The sequence below is a fragment of the Phoca vitulina genome, unplaced genomic scaffold (genome assembly GCF_004348235.1).
Source record: "Phoca vitulina isolate PV1807 unplaced genomic scaffold, GSC_HSeal_1.0 scaffold28, whole genome shotgun sequence".
NCBI classification, from domain to species: domain Eukaryota; kingdom Metazoa; phylum Chordata; class Mammalia; order Carnivora; family Phocidae; genus Phoca; species Phoca vitulina.
This window is the reverse complement of record NW_022589731.1, coordinates 13,979,246-13,999,617: the sequence shown is the minus strand read 5'-3', so window position 1 is coordinate 13,999,617 and position 20,372 is coordinate 13,979,246. Positions and strand designations below refer to the sequence as shown.

The following is a 20,372-nucleotide window of genomic DNA, read 5'->3' as shown; positions in this document are numbered from 1 at the left end:
GGGCATCTGCATTTGCACACGCCTACTCTCTCAGGAGGCGCCAGCCCTCCACCCTAGTGACAACACTGGTCCGCACAGAATCTGGCTGTCGAAATAGCCCAGGCCCCTGAGAACACAGGTGACAATCCCACCCTGGCCTCAGTGCATTTTGGGTGGGCCGGGATTGCGCTGACCTTGCACACGTCCATGAATGCGCACATTCAAGAAAAGAGGTGGTTCAGACTCACCCTGTTTCATCAAGGGTGAACAGGGAGTAGCTCGGGAAGATGTTAATTGAGCTGAAAGTACAAATTGCAAGAGCAATGGTGATTTTTTTTCTGGTGACTCAAGAAAAGCTGTGACATTCATAAGGTGCTTTCATCTACATCAGGTGGGAGGTTTGAAAAATGAAGGCGGGGCTCCAATTAACCGGGCTTTGGAGGATGGTGATAGTTTTTTTCTGACGTCTTGATATGAAGGGCATTAGCCACGTTTCTGCAGGGCCTCAGGACCAAAATCAGCCCTCATGCAGGATTTGTCTCTAAGCCCCAAGGTCTCAGGGGACAGGCTGCAGGGACACCAGTTCCAACTACCCTGGCTCCCAAAAGACAACACGAGGAAACCAGCTCAGCTGGTGTTTGTCACACAAGAGATGGCGGAGATTTCACTTTTTAACAGGGTGGTAAAATACCCCTTTTGCAAAGAACAGCATGAGATTTTTGTAGATGTGAATCAGCCTGTTTTGCACCAACTTGAAAGCGATGCACACGATCTCCATCCCAATGATGATATAAATGGAGAAGAACAAGAAGAAGTGGGGGTGTTCTAAAACGGTATCCCCGAACCCAATGGTGGTCAGTGTGATGAAGCAGAAATAGAAGGCGTTCTCGAAGTCCAGCTTCTTCTCCCAGATGGGGAGGATGGCGGCCGCACAGGAGATGTAGGCGAACACAAGGAGGGCGATGACCAGGAGGGGCACGTCCAGCTTCTCCACCTGCCGTCCCACCTGGTCCAGATTGCTGAGGAGCGAGTAGGAGAGTCTCCCCGACACCAGCTCGGGACACGAGTTACTCCTCTCCACGGCCCGCGAGGGCAGGTGCAGCGTGTTCTGCTTCTCTCGTGCAAGAAGTCTCTCGAACAGATCCATGTTTCTGCTTGGGGTGGACGGACACGGGCCGGGGTTGGGGCCCGGAAGCTCTTGGGCATCTATGACGATCCTCGGGACAACCTCGCCCGCGGGCTTGGTGGCCGGCTTTCTGCAGAGCAGGCGGGAGCACCAGTAGGGGAGGGGAGGTGGGAAGAATGGGAGTTTTTGGAACCGATGATAAGACGTGGACAGGATGGTGGCCAGGATGTCACCCGTGTCCGTGAGGACTAGGAACATCAGCGGGATGCCAAAGAGGGCGTAGAGCATGCACAAGTATTTGCCGAGCCTGGTGACAGGGTAGATGTGGCCGTAACCTGAAAAAGAGGACAGAGCCCAGGGTGGTTGTCTGCTCTTCCCCTCCCCCAAAAGAGCTTTAAAAAGACCTGTCATTTCTCCTCCCTGGTATGATGGTTTACACAATGTGTTTGAAAATATTCAGCTTAAAGCATTCATCCGCCATCTGGCCTTGGGCTCGCTTTGGTGGCGGGAGTGACAGGTGGAACTCAGCTTCTCTTTAGGATGAGGAGCAATTCATGTCCAGATCTTTGACCCAAGATGTCCTTGGCAGGGGACAAGCATGTCTGGGAGTGAGCCGATCCCTTTTCATTTTGCTACGGTCATGTCTAAGCATCCACACGGCAGGATGAATGCAGGGCAGAGGCCATGGACGGCTTTGCCATCAGACCCACCTCCTCCTTCATCCTCCACGAAAGCACCTGTTGTTAAGAAGCCACTCTCATCCTCCCCAGGATGTCCGGCCCTCCTCGTTTATTTGTTCCTCTATAACAGGCTACTAGTATGAGCCATCAGTGTCCAGCAGTGCGCACAGCGTGAGGGGCAGTGGAAGGATAGAAGGAATGAAATACAGCTGCTGCCCTCAGAGCCACTGTGGTTTAGTAGATTGGACAGACCCGTTCACAAATGCTAGTGAAGTGGTGAGGACCCCAGCATCTAGAATCTTACCAACCTGAGTTCGAATCCCAGCTCTGCCATTTACTAGAACGTTATTTGATTTTGGCTCACATTTTCAAGTTTCTTGTCTATAAAATAGGGATGACCATCCTTGCTTGGTATACTGACCAGCTGGAAGGATTATGTGAGCCCAGGGCCTGACCCATAGTGGGCAGCTGAGAAATGTTGGCAGCCCTGCCCTCAGGCTGAGAATAGCTGCCAGTGGCGCTTACTCTGGGCTGGTATCGACCTACCGGCAGAGGTAGACATCGTTAGCACCATTCACAGGAGGGGAAACTGAGGCTTGGAGAAATGGAGCAACCCGGCCAAGAGCATTCAGGGACAAAGAGTGGAGTTGGCAGCCAAACCCCTAGGCCCACCCAGCTGCCATGCCAGCATTCATCCCCGCTGGGCCAGGAGCACCCAAGGGCAAGGAACCTGGCAATCCTTACGAGCCAGTCAGCCAAGCAAAGGGAGGGGTGGGCTGCAGCTTCTGTTCTCTTCAGGAGCCCCCCGTCCTTCCCACCCCAGCCCCAACCCTCCTGTCTACAGCAGGGCAGGAGCAGAGAGGCGTCAAACCCCACAACCCAGGTAGCTGGATCTTCTGGAGTAAGCGAGCTCAGTGATTTCAACAAAGTGAGGGAAAAACTTTTGTATTAAATGCCTGTGTTTAATTTTTGATGTCGTAAGGGATGATTAATACAGGAAAACCTAGGCCAATTATGTAAATTGATTTGAAGGCACTTGCTAGGCTGGCTAAGCCCCAGCCTCCTCCAGGGCTCCAGCTCCCTGTGGCCGACTCTGGCCTCAGGCTCTGCCTTCCAGGAGCACGCACGTGTTCAAGTTGCCCACCCTCACCAGGGTCCTGGAGAGGGCTGGGGACCTCAAAGGGTCTAATCAGTTGGCATCCACCACAAAGCACTCCACGCCACCCTTGATTCCACAAGGCACCATTTGGTGGCAGGGGCAGTTAAATCTGAATGTACATTCACAGCGTATGTGCATATTGAGCCCTTACTGCATGTGCTGGGGACACAGTGGTGAGGTATCCAACCTTGCTGAGCTTCTGGTTTAGGGGGAGAGGCAGATATGAATCAAATACCCACACTAGTGAGTATGCTATGGCAGATGGAGATCAATAACAGGACATAAAAGAGCAGACTGTTCCATGAGCAATTAGAACAAAGGCGCCCATCCTGGATTTGCATTTATTGAGCACCTACCTTATGCCAGGCACTTGTGGGTGGGGTTGGGGGTACAATGAGAAACAGGCAGAGATCCTGCCCTCTAGGAATCCTAGTTGAGAAGGAAGCAAGGCCTTGAGCTTAGTTCTCCACCATCAGCAGGATGTGGCGACAGGTGTATGTATGCACCAGGGGACAGGAATGGGAGCCGCATTGGTTAACCCTCCCATTAGAAACAGGTGTATGTATGCACCAGGGGACAGGAATGGGAGCCGCATTGGTTAACCCTCCCATTAGAAACCCAGGTTTGTTCCATGGGGCAGGACTTGTTGAGACAGTGCCAAGGGTTCCAAGTGCCTCTGTTTCCCCTCCCTGTTCCCTGAGGCTCACTAGCAGCTCCGGTCCTCCCCTCTGGGAGAGGAGATTGCAGAAGTGGCCTCAGCGCCTTGTCCAGGCTTAAGTAAAAGCCCAGAAGCACTGAGGCGATGAAGGTGGGGGTGGGGACTTAAAGGGGAAGGTAGAGAAGAGGAACAGAGGTGTGCCATGGTGGGATGACCACCTGCCCAGTTTGCCTAGGGCTGAGAGGTTTCCCAGAACACCCTATTTTCTGTGCTAAAACTGTGGCAGTCCCAGGCAAACTGGGCAGGTGGTCACTCCAGCCATGAAGAAAGGTGTGGAAAGAGACTCTGGAGCAGGGAAGATGAGGGAGGAGGGCACCTGGAGCCTCTCCTGGAGGGACAGGAGCTCAGAGAGGCCTGGCCACGGAGTCCTGGTAGAGCCCGGGCCCTGAATATCAGCAAAGATTCTTGTGCCAAAGCTTATCATGGGCCCCACACAGCCATCAGTCCTTAGGATGTCAGCAACAGCCATGAGGGCCCAGAGATGGGGACCACCCTGTTTTCTAGATGGTGGATGAGCCCCCTGGGTTCCTGTGCACCCCCCGGTGATTCAGGAGAGGCTCCACAGTAGAAACCTCTCAGCTTCCAGGAGAGGGTCCCAGGGTCAGATCTATTTTAAAGAAAAGAACATCCCATTTTTGGATAAAGTGTCTTTTAGAATGAAAATTCCCTGCATAGCGAAATCCCTAATGCCTGCAACCACCATTATCACCGCATTTAACGGACAAGGAACAGGGAAGTCAGGTGACCTGCTTGGGGTGGCACAGCTCATAGCCGACACGGGTGTGCACCCCTTACCTGAAGACTTCCCCTGTCCACCTGCCACCCCAGTGTTCTCCTTGGCAAAGGTGAATTTAGTGGATTTAAACTAGAGGTGGCTGCCTCTAGGTTGAACATGTTCAGAGCCCAGGAGATATGCCATATTCCAGAAAATGCATCAAGGAAGCAAATCTCAGAGAGCACACGGCCCCTGTGAAGGAAATTGTATTAACTGTACCAATTACTGAATGCTGAAATGCATAATGGAAAAATCCTATCATTTCTTATAACGTATTCATATATTCCAATACGGTCAGTCCACTCCACTTAGGCTGTGAGTATTTAATAGTCCATGCACTTTCTTTCTTTTTTTTAAGTAGGCTCCATGCTGGGCATGGAGCCCCCCAACGTGGGGCTTGAACTCATTACCCTGAGCTCAAGAGTCCGAGGCTTAACGGACTGAGCCTCCCAGGCACCCCCACGCGCTTTACTTTCTCATCCAGGGGGACTGCCCCAATTGGAAATGACTGGGGATTGACCAACCTCACACCTGCCAGGTGTCCCTTTTTCAGCATCAAGGCCAGGTGCATTAAGGGTGACCCAGAGATGTAGGGCAGGAAGCACTTCCAACACTGTTATTGATTACATGCGGTGGAGAACCTCCCCAACATCCTCTTCCAGTTGTAATTACTGGACGGCATGATATCCTAATTGATTTGATAGGAGCATCGCTTTCTTGGGATTTAAACCAAGATAATGCATTTCCATTAGATCAGTGGTTCACAGCCTGGACTCCCATTAGAATCACCTGGAGGGCTCTGAAAAATACTGAGGCCTGGGTTTGTCACTAGAGACTCTGACTTGATTGCCACGGGGTCCAGGCTTGGGAGCTTATAAAAGATAGCCAGATGATTGCAATGTGCAGCCAGGGCTGAGAACCCTCCACCGGGGTCAGTGCTTCGCAAACGTTAGTGTGCATCAGCATCACCTGGAGAACTTGTTAAATACAGGTGTCTGGGCCCCACATCCATAGTTTCCGGCTCAGTAGGTCTAGGATGGGGCCTGAGAATTAATTCTCACTTCTAACAAGTTCTCAGGTGATGCTCATGCATGCTAACAGGTCCAGGGACCACTGCATTAGATCAGTTCTCAACTGGGACAATTTTGCCCCTCCCCCCAGGGGACATTTGGCAATGTGGAGACAGCAGGGGAAGAGGTGGGGGCATCGGGTGGGTAGAGGCCAGGGATGCTGCTAATCATCCTACAATGCACAGGACAGCCCCCGCCACAAAGAATCATCTAGCTCGAGACGCCCACAGCGCCAGCCCAGAAAGCCTGCGTTACATTAATCCCCAGAAGTTCTGGAGGAAAAGGAAAACAAACTGAACCCCTTTGCTCATCTCCACTATCTTCCTTGGGGCTACCGTTTCCCAGGCACGGTTGCTACACTGAGCTGCAGGTTTCCCTGGAAAGGCCAGCTGCACCCTGCCCCTGCCTTGCTGGCCGTGACCTCCCTCTCCAGAGCCTCAGCTCGCTGCAGAAGGCCGCAGCGCCTACCCCACAGGACTGTCGTGTCATGAGGATTAGACAAGATCATGCATGTAAAGGCCGTGCGGGCCATGCCCAGTGCTGGCAACTGCTCGGCACTGCAGTAGTTGGTGGTATTCTTTCTGCGGGTTACCCGTACCTCCCCGCGGGCAGCAGCGACGGAGGGAAAGAGACCGGTTCCGAAAGGAGCCACATGGGGGCGCTCTTGGACACAAACACAGGCCCATTCATGAAGCCCGTTCGTTGCCACAACTCTGGTTGTCCCCCCAACAACCGTTCCTTCCTCTTTCCTGGGGTACCACTGCTCCCCCACCTGCTTTAGGGATAGAGCCAACCGGTCTAAGTCATTCTGGTGATCTAATCCGCTTGCCGGGACTGGCTTAGGGCTGGGAGTTTTCTGGGGAGAGTTTCTGTGCTGGTGGTGATGGCCATCCCTTTCTCTGTCTACGAGATGCAGTGAAGCCCCGACGGGAGTGGACGTTGGTGACCTGCTGAGCAGGATGGGAGAGAACCTGACGCTCAATGCCACGGCTGAGCTGCACACGGACCAGCCCCAGGGCTGTCTCCACCGGACTCCTTACTCCGGAGGGAACACGTTTTCCTTGCAGTTTAAGCCAGTTGGGTTGGATTTTCCGTTAGTGGCAGCTGAGAGGATCCTGGCTGCCACTTACATTTATCCTCACACTGATCTGAAAGGCAGACCTGGGAAGCGTTACAGATGAGGGGACGAGGCTCAGGAGGGCCACATTGCTCCCTGGTGCTCACACCGCTGACCCGAGGTGGCCAGCCTCCAGAGTCCACAGCTAACCAGTGTGCGCCACCCCCCACGTGGGAAGGAGCCTCAGCACGAGCACGCAGCCATGGCCAGGGCTCTGTGACCCTTGTTGGCCCATCCTCTCAGGGACTGGTACTCTCTTGAATGAAGACGGGGCCCCAGGCCTTTTCCCTGACCAAGAGGGGCAGGGGCTGAGCCATGGGCCCCACTCCCGGTGGGGATGCTGACCCAGGAGCTCCCGAGCCTTGGCGGAGGGCAGCCTCACCACCTCCGCTCCTGTGACCCCCATCCCCAGCAGGGGACACGCCGGCCAGCCCTGGCATGGCCCCTCCGACCTGGCCCTTCCTGCTGCACTGCTGCAGAGGGAAGCCAGGGGCTCTTAGTTACTCGAGCATCCTCAGAGGCAGACCCAGGGACACAGCGCCCAAGTTCAAGAACAGGCCCAGCCCCCCAGCTCAGGAGGCTACTGCTCTGCCATGTCCCCCCCACTCCTGTCCGCTCTCTGTTCGGTCACCCAGGAGCCCACACCTCGTGTGGCCCCTGAGAAGAGGATCTGGGGCCCCTTTAAATGAGCAAGTGGCCACTGCAGGGGGCAGCTGTGCCCCACACCCTCCCCTCTACCCTGGGCTCTGGAAGGGCTGCCCTGGGCCAGTGACTTGCACATAAGGGATCTTTGCTTTCTTTGGGGGCTGAAGACACACGTAAAGGAAGGGCAGGGAGTGGGGTCAGGCTGGCTCCTTCTCTCCAGGTGCCTTTCCTTCCACGCACCGGCATCAACTCCAGCCAGACACAAGGTCTCTCTGGGAATTGGAGCTGGCCCTGCCCCCCAGGCACAGGCAGGCTCTCCCTGGGGCTCCCTGGGCAGGGCTGGGCAGGGTCCCTGCAGCACCCCACAGACCTGCAAGGCTGGCAGGCTACTCTGGGGAAAGAGCACTGGACTTGAAGTCTTGAGGCCTATTCGTGGGCACCAGCTCTACTCACTGTGTGCCCTTGGCCCCTGGCAGCACCTCTCTGGGCTCAGGCTCCCCCAGCTGATTCATAAGACCTCACTGAGCTTTAAAGGAGGCAGCGTAGTACAACCCCGGGGTAACTGTTAGCTCCCATTACCATCGCGGTCCTTCCTCCCTCCAACCTCACTGTTAGTGCTCCCAGTCCTGCGCTGGCCCACCGGCCTCCCTCCCCACACCACACCCCCCACTTCGGTGCTCCCTTCTGTTCCCTGGGAGTCAATTGCCATCTATATGCTGGTGACTCTGAAACCCAGCTCCGCAGCCCTGCCCAGAGCCCTGAGCCCCAGACCCACATTTCCAGCAGTGCTGGGTGTCTCCCCTCGGAAGCTCCACTGGAGCCTTGACCTTGACTGGCCCTGAATCATCACTTCCATCCCCGGGCCCAACATCCTCACCACCCTCCCCGCAGCCTGCCGGTCCCACCCAGCAAAGCTAGAGACTGCCGTGCCTTCCTCATCCCCCAGGTATCCAACCACTGCCGACTTTCCTGCAGCCTTCCTCCAATCCACCCCTCTTCTCCGTCCTCATGACCATTGTCCTGGACGAGGCCATTGCCATCATCACTCACATAGGCTGCCACAGAAGCCGCCCTACCGCTCTCCCTGCTGCCAGTCTTACCCTCTCTGATCCCCCCACCCCCACGCTACAGCTGGGGTGATCCTTCTGGAATGCTGAGCTACCGTGTTCTTCCCTTGCTTAAAACCCTCTAGACATTCCCCACCGCCCTTAGGATGAACCCAACCTCTTTGCCCAGCTTGCAGGGCCTTCCCGTGGACTGGCCCCTCTTCTCCCTCCCACCCCTCGTCACCCCTAATTAACCTTACAGTGCCTGCCACTCCTTCTGCTACTGGGCCTTTGTCTTGACGCCCACCTTCCCCCACACTGGTGACTCCTGCTCTCCCTGCCTGACTCAGCGTGGCCGGCATCCCCTCCCGGGAACCTTTAAAATGTTCTTACCACTTAAGTCTTGCCTCTTGGACCACCCCAAGCCTGGGACAGCTGCCCCTACTCTGCGCTCCCACGATACCCCGAAGACTTCGTGTGCTGACCACATTCGATGCCCGGGAGCCTGGGCTGGCGGGCACCACTGGCAAGAGGTTGTCGTACGAGAACATTCAGCCAAGGGGCAGGAGGGGGCTGAAAGGCTTCCCCCACCTTGCTCCCTGGGGCCTCCACCCGGGCAAGGGGCTGCACCCACCAGAAGGAAGGGCACTCTTTCCAAATTCCCACCAGCAGGAGCCCCCACCTAGGAGCCAGCACAGCCCTGCTCACCCGCTTGGTGGACCCCGCACAGGGGCGGCCCCCATCACCATTTCTTGACCGAGTGAACCGAACATTCCACCTCCCCACCAAGGGGCCCCAGCCTCCCCCTTCTCCCTCTCGCTCCCCCACATCTCTCTCCCAGGCCTGCCTTTGCCCTCGGACTTACCCACAGTGCTGATCACTGTGCAGCAGAAAAAGAGTGAGCTCAGGAAGGACCAGTCTGCAAACTTGCTAAACCAGTGGGGCTTCACGTTCTGCAGCAGCGCCCCGAGGTCCCGTTTCCTGCCTTCCTCAACTGGGGAAAGGGAGGACCAGAGTGAGGCAGAGGGTTTTGCTCCAGACAGGTCCCACCACGTGCAGGGGTCTTCCCCAGGGACCAGCACGCCCCCTGCCTTGTGGCCCCTTAATGCCAAAACCTGGTTCTGCTTTTGCTGTCTCTGCACTTAGTTCCTGCATTTAGTGCCTTCAGAGGTGACGAGGCCACACCCCCCGTGAGAGGAACCCCCCAGGGAGAGGCCCACGGGGGTCCGGCCCAAGCTCAGCCACAGGATTGCTGTGTGGCCTGAGGGGGCTTCCTGAAACTTCTGAGCCTCCAAGTCTTTCGCTTTGCAAAGGGGCATTCTACTTCTGCTCAGTCTCTCTCAGAGGGTTCTTGAGAATTGAAAGCAAAATGGGTCTTATGAAATGCAAGCTCTTATATGGATACAAACCATCCCCACTCCCGGAGGTCATTACGCCTGATGGCATTTGGTACTCACACTGGGATCTGTGGGCATCGAGGCGCCTGAGGATTTCTGGGAAGCCTTGACGTTCACATCTGACCCAGGGCCAACAGAGCAGGACTGGGGCCCTGGTTCCTCAGGGAGGTTCCCAAATAGTTCTGTTGGCCTGGGTGGCCAGTGGGCTTTAGGATCCCAGAACCATCTTGGGACTCCGGCATGCAGGGGGAAGTCAGTACTTATGTGGAAGGGTGCCGACCTGGGAGTCCAGACATCCTAGACCCGGCTCTGACCCTGAGTAGCTCCCACAGCCGTGGACAAGACGCTTCTTTCCGAGCCTGTTTCCCCACCAGGGAGGCGGCATGACGTGGCAGTGACAAGTGGGCTCTAGAGTCCAAATGCCTGGGGTGGAATCCTTGGCTCCGCTTTGTAGTTTGCGACCTTAGCCATTTGCTTAACTCCCAGAGCCTCTGTTTCCTAATCTGTGAAAGGGGTCAATTCATACAGGCCCCTGGGGTTGGCATGAGGATTAAGTGGGATAACGCAGGACATGTTCAGCTTACTGAGCATTTTAATCTCCAACAAAAATCAGTACAAAATGGGGTTGGAGGGGCGCCTGGCTGGCTCAGTCAGAAGAGCATGCGCCTCTTGATCTCAGGGCCGTGAGTTTGAGCCCCACACTGGGTGTAGAGATTATTTAAAAAACAAAAACAAAATGGGGTTGGACCAGTGCTGTATTCCCCTTGTATTCCGTGCGTCAGAATCTTTAGAAACTTTAGAAATAAGATTCCCAACCCAGCTCTGGAAATCCTGATTTAGTGGGTTTGGAGAAGAGCCTGGAAATGTGTATTTCAGACAAGCTCCCTGGATGATTCTGATGTGTGGCCAGGGTTGGGAAGCTCTGAACTTGTTACCGTCTGGGCCAGGGGTGGCTCCAAGTCCAGGAGGTGGCAGTAGCAGAGGACACCTCCTGGGTCAGCCGAGCAGGCGTGTGTCTGCCTGGTACAGAGGCAGAGAGAAGGAGTAGGACCCTCCATGGAGGAGAGACTGCCTCCTGTGACCAGCCTCCCGCCGGCCTCAGCTGAAAGAACCTGCTCGAGAAGCAAGGTCAGGCCCAACGAAGGAGCCGTGAGCAGCCCAGCTGAGGACCTACCTGTCACACCAGGGACATCCTTCCCCTCACTTGTAGAGGCTGTTTTTCCTTTGTCTTTTATTTATTGACTCTCTATATTTTTATTCTGGTCTGTTAAATACATATTTGCAAGCTTTGGGGAACAAGGCAGAGCAGCAGTAAGTGACTGAAGATAAATGAAAGGCAGTAAGGAGATAGGTAAAGAGCCTGTGTCTATCCAGAGGCCTCGTGTGCTTTATCTGCTTCCCACAGGGTCCCTACGCTTGGCAGGCCTGAGACTGTGGGCCCCCACTGTCCAGCACACTGAGACCCAGAGAGGGCAACAGCTCTACCTCAGATCACACAGCAAGCTGGGGGAGCAACTGGGACTGAAACCAGGCCCCCAAGTTACCAATTCCCTTCCCCTGAGTCTGACGGTAGAAAAGGCCATTGGGAACAGGAAATGGGAGAGAAGGGGCCCAGGCTGCTCCTCCGAGGGGGCCAAGCCCAGTTTAATTGTCCCTTGAATCCTAGTTCCTGTAAACTGAGTCATGGGGCCAGGCAGGCATAATTCGGAGGACCAGCCTATGAACCCCCAGCCCCAACTCTAGTCACCCATGTCCCCCAACCAACCTCACCAAATCTCTAGCAATCCATCCTCCTTGGAGCCTGCCGGTCTGGGTGGGGCTGGGAACTGAGGCAAAGGGAAGGGAGCTGGTCCTTCCAGAGCATGTACTTGGTGCTCAGTGCTTTCCCTACATTCTTCATAGCAACACTAATAGGCTGCTGTTCTCCCTATTTTATGGAGGAGAAAACTGAGGCTCAGAGAGAAGGGGTTTGCCTGAGGTCCCACACAGAGATGGGGAGGATACAAACTGAGGGCTCTCAGACCCCCCCGCCCCCCAGCCTCCTGCAAGACAGCCCTCTGTTCTCCGGGGGCTGCCTCCACCCACGGAGAAAGGGCCCACCCCACCCAGGTGAGCCACCTACCTGTTCTGTTGCATTTCAAGATGCCACAGAGCTCCACCAAGAACTCCTCAAACTCCGGGTCATTTGGCCCCAGGTTCTGGCCGCCCTCGATGGCTGAGAAGAGGGCGGCACCCAGCAGTGCATAGGTCACCAGGGAGCAGAGGAAGCAGAGGCGAGGGAAAAGCTTCTCCAGGGCCTCCTGAAAGCACCTCCGGGCCGGGGGTAGCCCTGCAGCCTCCATCCTCCCAGGAGCGCTCAGAACAAGGAGGAACCAGTGGAAGAGGCAGAAGCAGGCCCCAGCTGGAGCAGGAGGAGGGACGGGGGAGGAATGGGAGTGCCCAGGGAATGGCCAGGCTCCAGCACTAAGTGGATGGTGCGGGTGCTTCCCCAAGGACTGGAAAGCAGCCGGTTCTCATCATGTTCAGTTACTTAGATGGCACCCCCCTAGCACCCCAAATTGCTATTGATCCATGGGCCCGGGAGCTGCCCTGCAGGGGATTTGGGTAGACGCTGTGGGGGTGGCTTTGTGCTTTGGCCTTTCCCATCCGGCAGCTGCAATTTTGACCTCCAGGTACCAAATCTGACTGTTGTCCTTCCTGAGGGTTGTCTGTGTACCTGGTTTCTCGGACTGGTAGTAATAACAGCAACGGCCGTGGCTGGAGCTCGACAGTCTACAACCTTTATCCTGCATGGATCTAATTATCGGTCCTAATTCTTCACTCCCCTGTAGCATAGCCCCCCCGCCCCCCTGCCCTGCCACCGCCTTCAGGTGGGCGGAGCTAGACCACGTGATTTGCTCTAACCAATCGGCTGTTAGCAGATATGACATAAGCAGGGCCTTGAAATGTCGGTCCCCTGTGCCCTGTCTCCCCCACAAGAAAAACATGGCCAGCCACAAGCACGGGGTTGTGGGCACATTCGGATTCCCCTTCATAAAAAGATCCTCTGCGCAGCTTCAAGGAACACGGTTCACGACAGCCTCCAGCTATTCATCCCTTCAGGGCGTGCCTCAACTTTCAAGCCCTCTTCTCTGGGAAGCCCTGTGCAATGGCTGAGCAAGGTGGGGGTTCAAGAGATTCCCTACACCTGCCCCCACCCCCAGGGACTCCTCCAACCTGCAACCTATGTTCCAGAACTCCCCGTTGGTCTGCCAGGGATTTTGTCAGCTCTGCATCATGATCAGAAGGCTTTCTCTGTCTCATCCTGCATCCCAGTACAGGTTTTGCAGTTCTTACCCTAGATCTCCATGTCTGCTTCGCAGAGGATCCAACCTGTGGTAGTTGACACCAAAAGCGTCCTGAGAGAGCAGACTCTAAGATGGGGGTTTGGAACTGGGTTGACCAATACCCAACTGGTGGGGAGATGGTGGACAGACAGCTCTTGGTTCCAGATGGCCTTCCAGCTGATAAACTTCCCCCAGTGGTGACTGGGATGGTGTGCAGGTGGAAGGTGTTGACCAGTGCAACAATTCAGGCATTGAAAACATATTGGAGAAATGATAAATGTAAGGACAACAAGTTTGGATGGTTACCATGAAGTTACATCGATCCCCTGAAGGCAAACTTAGAAGAGGGAGGTTAGTAGGACAGACCACAGCCTCTGCTGCAGTTGGCCTCGGGGCTGCAACTGATACTCATCATTCCCTTCTTGCACTACCCATTCTAAATTCCCCTTGCCCTCTGCCAACTCTTCTATTGTCTCAATGGCTTACCCCATGGCACGAGCCAAATCCTCATTCCTGGGGGGTCTGAGTCCATGGTAACCATATCCTCTTCAGGTTGGAGTTGCTTATGTTTGTCCATTCATAGACACAGTTGGGTAAGAAGTACCAAGATGTACCCACGTGGGTCACCTGAGTAACATTCATATTCCTTTCAGCCCCCATTGTGTGAAAGCAGCCCTACATCCTTCCGTTGACAAGGCAATTGCCCTCGACAAGATGGTCACCCCTTCTCTTGCTTTCTGGCTCCTGATTATGAAGATCCTAAAGTGCCCAGGCAGCAGCCATAGGGTGTAGTTCAATGGGCCCCTTACTAGGTTTCCTGGTGAATGTGTCCCCCTTGGGGATCAGGACCTCTACAGAGCCCAGAATTGTGGGGGGAAGACAGTAAAGGAATATGATCATGTAATTCTCAGTTTGAAATGGAAAGCAACCAGTGCTTCACTGCTTCTTTACAGTCCTGAAGAACGAGAAAATCTCCAAGCCTAGAACAAGCCAACAGTCTGCATCCCCACCCCCACTCTTACATCTGTATCCAGCCTCCTAGATGAGGTCAAGTTTAAGAACTCTTTGCCTAGCCCTAGATCCCAAAGATTTTCTTCTAAAAGTTTTATAGTTTTTCTGCTTATATTTAAGTCCGTGATCCATTTGAGTTAATTTTTGCAAAACATGTCATATGTAGGTCAAGGCTCATTTTTTTGCCTATGGATACTCAGTTGCTCCAGTGCCACTTATTGAAAAGTCTATCGTCACTCCATTGGATTGTTTTTTCACCTTTATGAAAAGTCTGTTGGGTGAATTTATGTAAATCTACTTCTGGGTTCTTTATTCTGGTCCATTGATCCAATGTCTATCCTTCTACTAATACCATACTGTCTGATTACTATAGCTATGTAGTAGGCCTTAATATCAGGTATAGTGATTTCTCCTACCTTATTCTTCTTTTTCAAGATTGTTTGAGCTATTTAAAGGACCTTCTATATAAGTTTTAAAATAATCGCATCTATGTCTACATAAAACCTAGCTGGGATTTTGCTAGGAATTGCATTAAACCCACAGACCAATGGGAAGACACTTGACATCTTCACTGTGTTAAGCCTTCCTGTCCATGAACATGGGATGCCTCTCCCGGCTGTTACTTTTGAACAACACCTTAGTTTGCTCCCATTGTTCTTTACTCAAGCCAAGAATCAACATTTTAAGATAAGAATGCATAAGTCATTTGTTATTAAGCGCTATTTACTGTGCTTGGGGGCAGTGTTACTAAGTGAAAGTATTAGATGGTGGAGGTCAGAGAGTGTATTTGCATTATCTTTTTAAGGCCTTTTTTTTTCTTTTAATACATAATTCAAGCATCTAGAATACTATAAAAAATAACGTAACAAGGGTGCCTGGGTGGCTCAGTCGGTTAAGCAGCTGCCTTCGGCTCAGGGCCCTGGAATTGAGCCCCACATTGGGCTCTCCGCTCAACGGGGAGCCTGCTTCTCCCTCTCCCTCTGCCTGCCACTCCCCCTGTTTGTGCTCTTTCTCTCTGTCAAATAAACAAATAAATAAATCTTTAAAAAAATAACATAACAAGTGCCATGTATCCATTACCCCTGATGCCATGCACCATCTGGAGGGAGATAGGGAGCTGGGTAGAGAAAGACCCTGTGATAGAACATGAACTGGAGACAGGTGAGCTCCGGCCTGTTAGCCACAAGATCTAGTTGTATGTGATTCAATGTTATGGTTTTTATCAGTATACAGGAGTTATCCACCCACATTTGGGCCAGTGGGATAGTGGTGGCAGGAATAGGTGAGAATCCACAAGAGAAGGGACTCTTGTGGATAAAGGCAGGCCATGAGATCCAGTCACCCCTCCCCACCTCTGAGAAGACCCAAGTTTCCTTCATTTTTAGGAGAGGGGAATTTTTCTGCTTCCTATACATTATCTAGTCCCTTTTCCTAGAGAGGAAGGGACAAAGATTAGCGAAAGACCTCCTCTTGCTGAAGTCTAAATCCCTCTGCTAATGAGGCATCAGATGGACATCAACCAGCCAAAAAAGCACTTCCTGGGAGCCCACTAGAGGCCAGATGATGTGAGGCCAACAAAGGTCCCCACCATCCATGGAAAGAGAGGATGCAGATAGATGGATTCATTCATTTCAATATAATGAGGGATGAATTAGGAAGGGAGATGCAAACACTCTGTGACTTATGGAGGCAGAAGAAAGAGGGATGCTGGGAGACCAAGCAGCCTAGGGTAGCCACACGGAAGAGAACAGCTCAGAAGATGTCCAAGGAGAAGGAAAATAATGGCCAGCTGAGAGCAGATCCATGGTCATAGGTCTGACTGAGGTAAAATTTCCTAGTTCTGGAGGTGGGGGTGGGTGGAAATACAGCAAGGGTTTTTGTTCCTCTAAATGAGCGGTGATTTTGCTGAGAACACAGGAACTCAAGGTACAGATAAAACAAAATCAAGGTTTAAGGCCACCTCCTGGTCTCCTGAGACCCAGTAGGGTACCTCACCTCAGGCAGGTACTGCGTACACAGACAGTGGAGAAGGGGGATGGTGTGATTCCAGCAGCCAAGGACGAGTCCTTCTAATCCAGGCAGAGTTGGAAGAGCGTCACCCAGGCTGGATTCCTCTGGTGCAGGAGCAGCAGTGTTGGCCGCGGGCAAACTCTCGCACCACAGCGTGCCCTGGAAGGAGACATGGCGCCATGCTTTCTGCCCATGGGTGTGTGTGTATGTGTGTGTGTTTCTGTTTCTCTCTCTTGAGAGAGGACAAGCATGGCGGGTGGGGTGGGCTTCTCGGTCACAATGAACCCACCAATTCTTTTAAAAATAATGAGGAGCCAATTACACTCCTACATTAAACACGGCATTGGTTCCTAAAATCAAATTGCTGTGTTACAATCAAGTTGTACAACCCACTTTATACTTACAACCTACAATCTTAACCTAAGGGAGAGTGTGGGAACTGAAGAAAGAAAGTCTTAATACAAACAGGTTGGTGGAGAGAAGGCAGGGAGGTGGGGGTGGGGTGTACAAACCAGACCTCCAAAGCTTGTTTGCTTTATCCAGCCCACATATGCCAGCCTAGGTGGGCACCTCTCAGGTCGGGTCTCCACCTCCGGTCCAGTCAGCTTTGCCCTGGGCAGAGGGCCCTGTGGCCTGCCATCTGCATGGTCAGGCTTATGGGGAAGGGCTGATTCCTTCAGAGAGAGCTGGACCTGCAGACCAAAGAAGAAGATTGAATGTGAGGGCTGTCACTGATCCAAAACCTGCCTAGAGATCACCATTCCCTACTGGGCAGTCACCTGTGTCCTTGATGGGGTGAAGGCAAAGTTGCTTGAACTATATACAGTGCTTAAAAAAAAAAAAAAGGAGGTATATTGATCTCTTACATAATAGTCCAAAAGCAAGATTTGCACATTGCTGGGGAAGCCCTGCTCCATCCTGACACTAAGTAGCCGGGGTCTTTCCATCTTTACCCTAGGGCAGCAATTTTCAAATTGTGGTCCCTAGACCAACAGCATGACCATTGTCTGGGAACTTGTTAGAAATGCAAGCTCGTGGGCCCTATCCCAGATCTATAGATTTCAAAATTCTGGGGGTGGGACACAGCAGTCTGACCAAGCCCCCCGGGGCAATTTCGAAGCACACTGAAGTCTGAGAAGCACTACCCTAGGGCACGTCCTCACCTACACGCTTAAAACTGGCCTCTGAGGCCCACCTCTGTTTTAGTAAAGGGAAGGGAAAGAGGGCATCAGGGCAATCTACTTTCTTTTAAGCCAGTGGGGTGGAAATAACACGCATCACTTTTTTTTTTAAGGTTTTATTAATTAATTAATTTATTTATTTATTTATTGGAGAGGGAGAGGGAGAGGGAGAGAGGAAGAGAGAGCAGGAGCGCAAGTGGGGGGAGGAAGAGGGACAAGCAGATTCTGTGCTGACCGCAGAGCCTGATCCCACGATCCTGAGATCATGACCGGAGCCAAAACCAAGAGTTGGACGCCCAACTAACCGAGCCTCCCAGGCGCCCCCACTTCTATTCACATTCAGTTGATGAGAACTTTGTCACAGCTACGTTCAGCCATAAGGTTGGCTAAAAAATGTAACCTCTAACAGGTGGCCATGGCCCAGGAAGATGGGGGTCATTGATTGTGAGGACATAACTGACCGCACCCCCACCAAGGGGCAGAGGGCATCCTGAGACTGTAGCCAGAGACACCGCCCTCACAGTCTTGGATGGAGATTCATGTCTCCAAGTCTCTGGCCAGGGCCTTCATAAAATCTCTTGGCAGAGATAACTTCTTCTTATAGTTATCCTGGTTGGTCGCAGGTAGAATGAGGAAAGTCAAAAGATACAATACATGGGAAGTGCTTTGGAAACTTTGAAGTACAGTTATTTTTATTATTCCAGAATGTTGGGGTCTGGAGTTTCCCACACTTCCCATCCTGAAGATTTAGCACACAATAAAAAACTTACAGACACACTGAGAGGAAAATGTGACCATAATCAAGTAGGGAAAGAAGCAGACCCATAGATGATCCAGATGAGAGAGTTAGCAGACAATTAGTTTAACATAGCTTCATATGTTAAAGAAAATAGAAGAAAAGGTTGACAAATGGATGAATGAAAAATTTTAACAATATCTACAAGTTATAAAAGACAATCAAGGGGTGCCTGGGTCACACAGTCAGTTTGGCATCTGCCTTCAGCTCAGGTCATGATCTCAGGGTCCTGGGATCGAGCCCCACATCAGGCTCCCTGCTCAGCGGGCAGTCTGCTTCTCCCTCTCCCTCTCCCTCTGCCCCTCCCCTGTTTGTGCTTGCTCACTCTCTAATAAAATCTTTAAAAAAAGACAATCAAAAGTATATTCTAAATTTAAAATTAAAACATATGAAATTTAAAACTTACTGGATGTCCAGTAAGAAAATATTTTCAAAAGACATATCTGATAAAGGATTGTTATCCACAATCTACGAAGAAGTTTTAAAACTCAATAAGAGGGCGCCTGGGTGGCTCAGTTGGTTAAGCGACTGCCTTCGGCTCAGGTCATGATCCTGGAGTCCCGGGATCGAGTCCCGCATTGGGCTCCCTGCTCAACGGGGAGTCTGCTTCTCCCTCTGACCCTCCCCCCTCTCATGTGCCCTCTCTCTCTCTCTCTCAAATAAATAAATAAAATCTTAAAAAAAAAAAAAGTAAAACTCAATAAGAGCAACCTCATTTTGCAATACATAACATTATCAAATCATACATTATATACCTTAAACTTACACAATGTTACATATCAATTACATCTCAATAAAGTTGTTACCAAACCCTGGAATCAGATTCATGGGTCTAACGCGTTGTAAGCCAATATCTGAGGCATCAGGTTGGAAGTAGAGAAAGTTTTACTATCCGAAGAGTAGCCCAGGGGCGCCTGGGTGGCTCAGTTGGTTGAGCGTCTGACTCTTGGTTTTTGCTCAGGTTGTGTCCAGCTCAGTGGGAAGTCTGCTTTTCTTCCTCTTCCTCTGCCACTCCCCCTGCTCACGTGCATGTTCTGTTTGAATGCAGCCTTCCTATTAGTAAGAAATTCTTAGTTTCGTTTTATGATCTTACAGATGTAGGAAACCTGTATTTGTCAAAAGTCCTTTCCACCTCTGAAACTAATAACACACTATATGTTAATTAATTGAATTTAAATAAAATAAATTTTTTAAAAAGTCCTTTCCATGAATCTCTTTGAAGCTGAAACCCATTTTCAAGAGCATCAGAATAAAACAATAACTGTAAATGACAAAGGACTCAAAAATGGCCATGGTTAAAGATCTAATGAGAGTTCATTATAATGCAGGTGACAGGGAAATTCAGTTATTTCTGTGACACACAACATTTTAATAATTAGGATTACAAGTGATGACATTATACTAGGACATATCAAAAGCTTAGGAACTGTATATAATTTCCGGAACAATTATAGCATTCACTCATAACATAAGAAGGTTTATCATCGCTTGTCTGACAATGCTTCCCATGTAATTTGACATACAAAATAAAGAAGCCTAATTAGGGGCGCCTGGGTGGCTCAGTCAGTTAAGCAGCTGCCTTCGGCTCAGGTCAGGATCCCAGAGTTCTGGATCAAGCCCCATGTTGGGCTCCCTGCTAGGTGGGGAGCCTACCTCTCCCCCTGCTTGTGCTCTCAATCTCTCTGTCAAATAAATAAAATCTTTAAAAAAAATTTACAAAGTCCATGCCTAAATAGGATCACAGATCATTATACAACTTAATACTTAATTATCTATTTAGTTAAGGTGGTAACCAAATATTCCAAAGGCAAATACAGAGGGTTATATAGTTGTTAGCAAAACTAGCTCTTTTAATACTGAGAAGATTCAACTTTTTTAAGTAATCAAAGACCTGATAAAGACAAAACAGAAACTTTGTTTTCCTAGGCGGGTATCTTTAAAGGTAAAGAAAAACCTTTGTTTACAATTTCTTATTGCTAGAAGGTGGAGGACGGTCAGTAATGTATCCTCCAGATGAAAAGGCAGCTTAAGACCAAAAAATGAAACAAGCCACTCCACACCATTTCCACGGAGCCTTATTCAAGGTGGCCTACTCACAGGAGCCGGTGGTCCAGGCTCTACGCATCTACTCTCCACCCCAGCCCGATCTTAATCCACACTTTTTATAGAGCAAGGGGCATGGTAGTGAGGTCATAGGGTAGTTATCTAAAGTGCTGCCTTCTGCGCACCAGAGGATCTCAACTAGTTATCTCAAGTGGAGCAACACTTTAGGGAAGGTCAGAACAAGCTTTCTGGCATTCCAGTCAGGGATACATTAACCTCCATAGGGCCTGGAA

The 20,372-nt window shown here is 51.5% G+C and overlaps 1 protein-coding gene across 1 annotated transcript; it reads right to left on the bottom strand.

Annotated features, from left to right (window-relative positions):
* Positions 1 to 643: 643 nt before the first annotated feature.
* Positions 644 to 12,054, bottom strand: KCNK18 (potassium two pore domain channel subfamily K member 18). The gene is made up of 3 exons (XM_032423237.1): positions 11,835 to 12,054; positions 9,181 to 9,309; positions 644 to 1,440 (listed from the first exon to the last, which is right to left on the bottom strand). The coding sequence occupies exons 1-3, from the start codon at positions 12,052 to 12,054 to the stop codon at positions 644 to 646; spliced, it is 1,146 nt and encodes a 381-aa protein (XP_032279128.1).
* Positions 12,055 to 20,372: the final 8,318 nt, after the last annotated feature.

Bases quoted from the DNA above. Each gene is read 5' to 3' on its own strand.
- KCNK18 (XM_032423237.1), bottom strand. From the start codon at position 12,054: ATGGAGGCTGCAGGGCTACCCCCGGCCCGGAGGTGCTTTCAGGAGGCC. The intron at 9,310-11,834 runs GTAGGTGGCTCA...CCCTTTCCCCAG, and splicing joins CTTGAAATGCAACAGAACAG to TTGAGGAAGGCAGGAAACGG. The intron at 1,441-9,180 runs GTAAGTCCGAGG...CCTCTTTTTCAG, and splicing joins CACAGTGATCAGCACTGTGG to GTTACGGCCACATCTACCCT.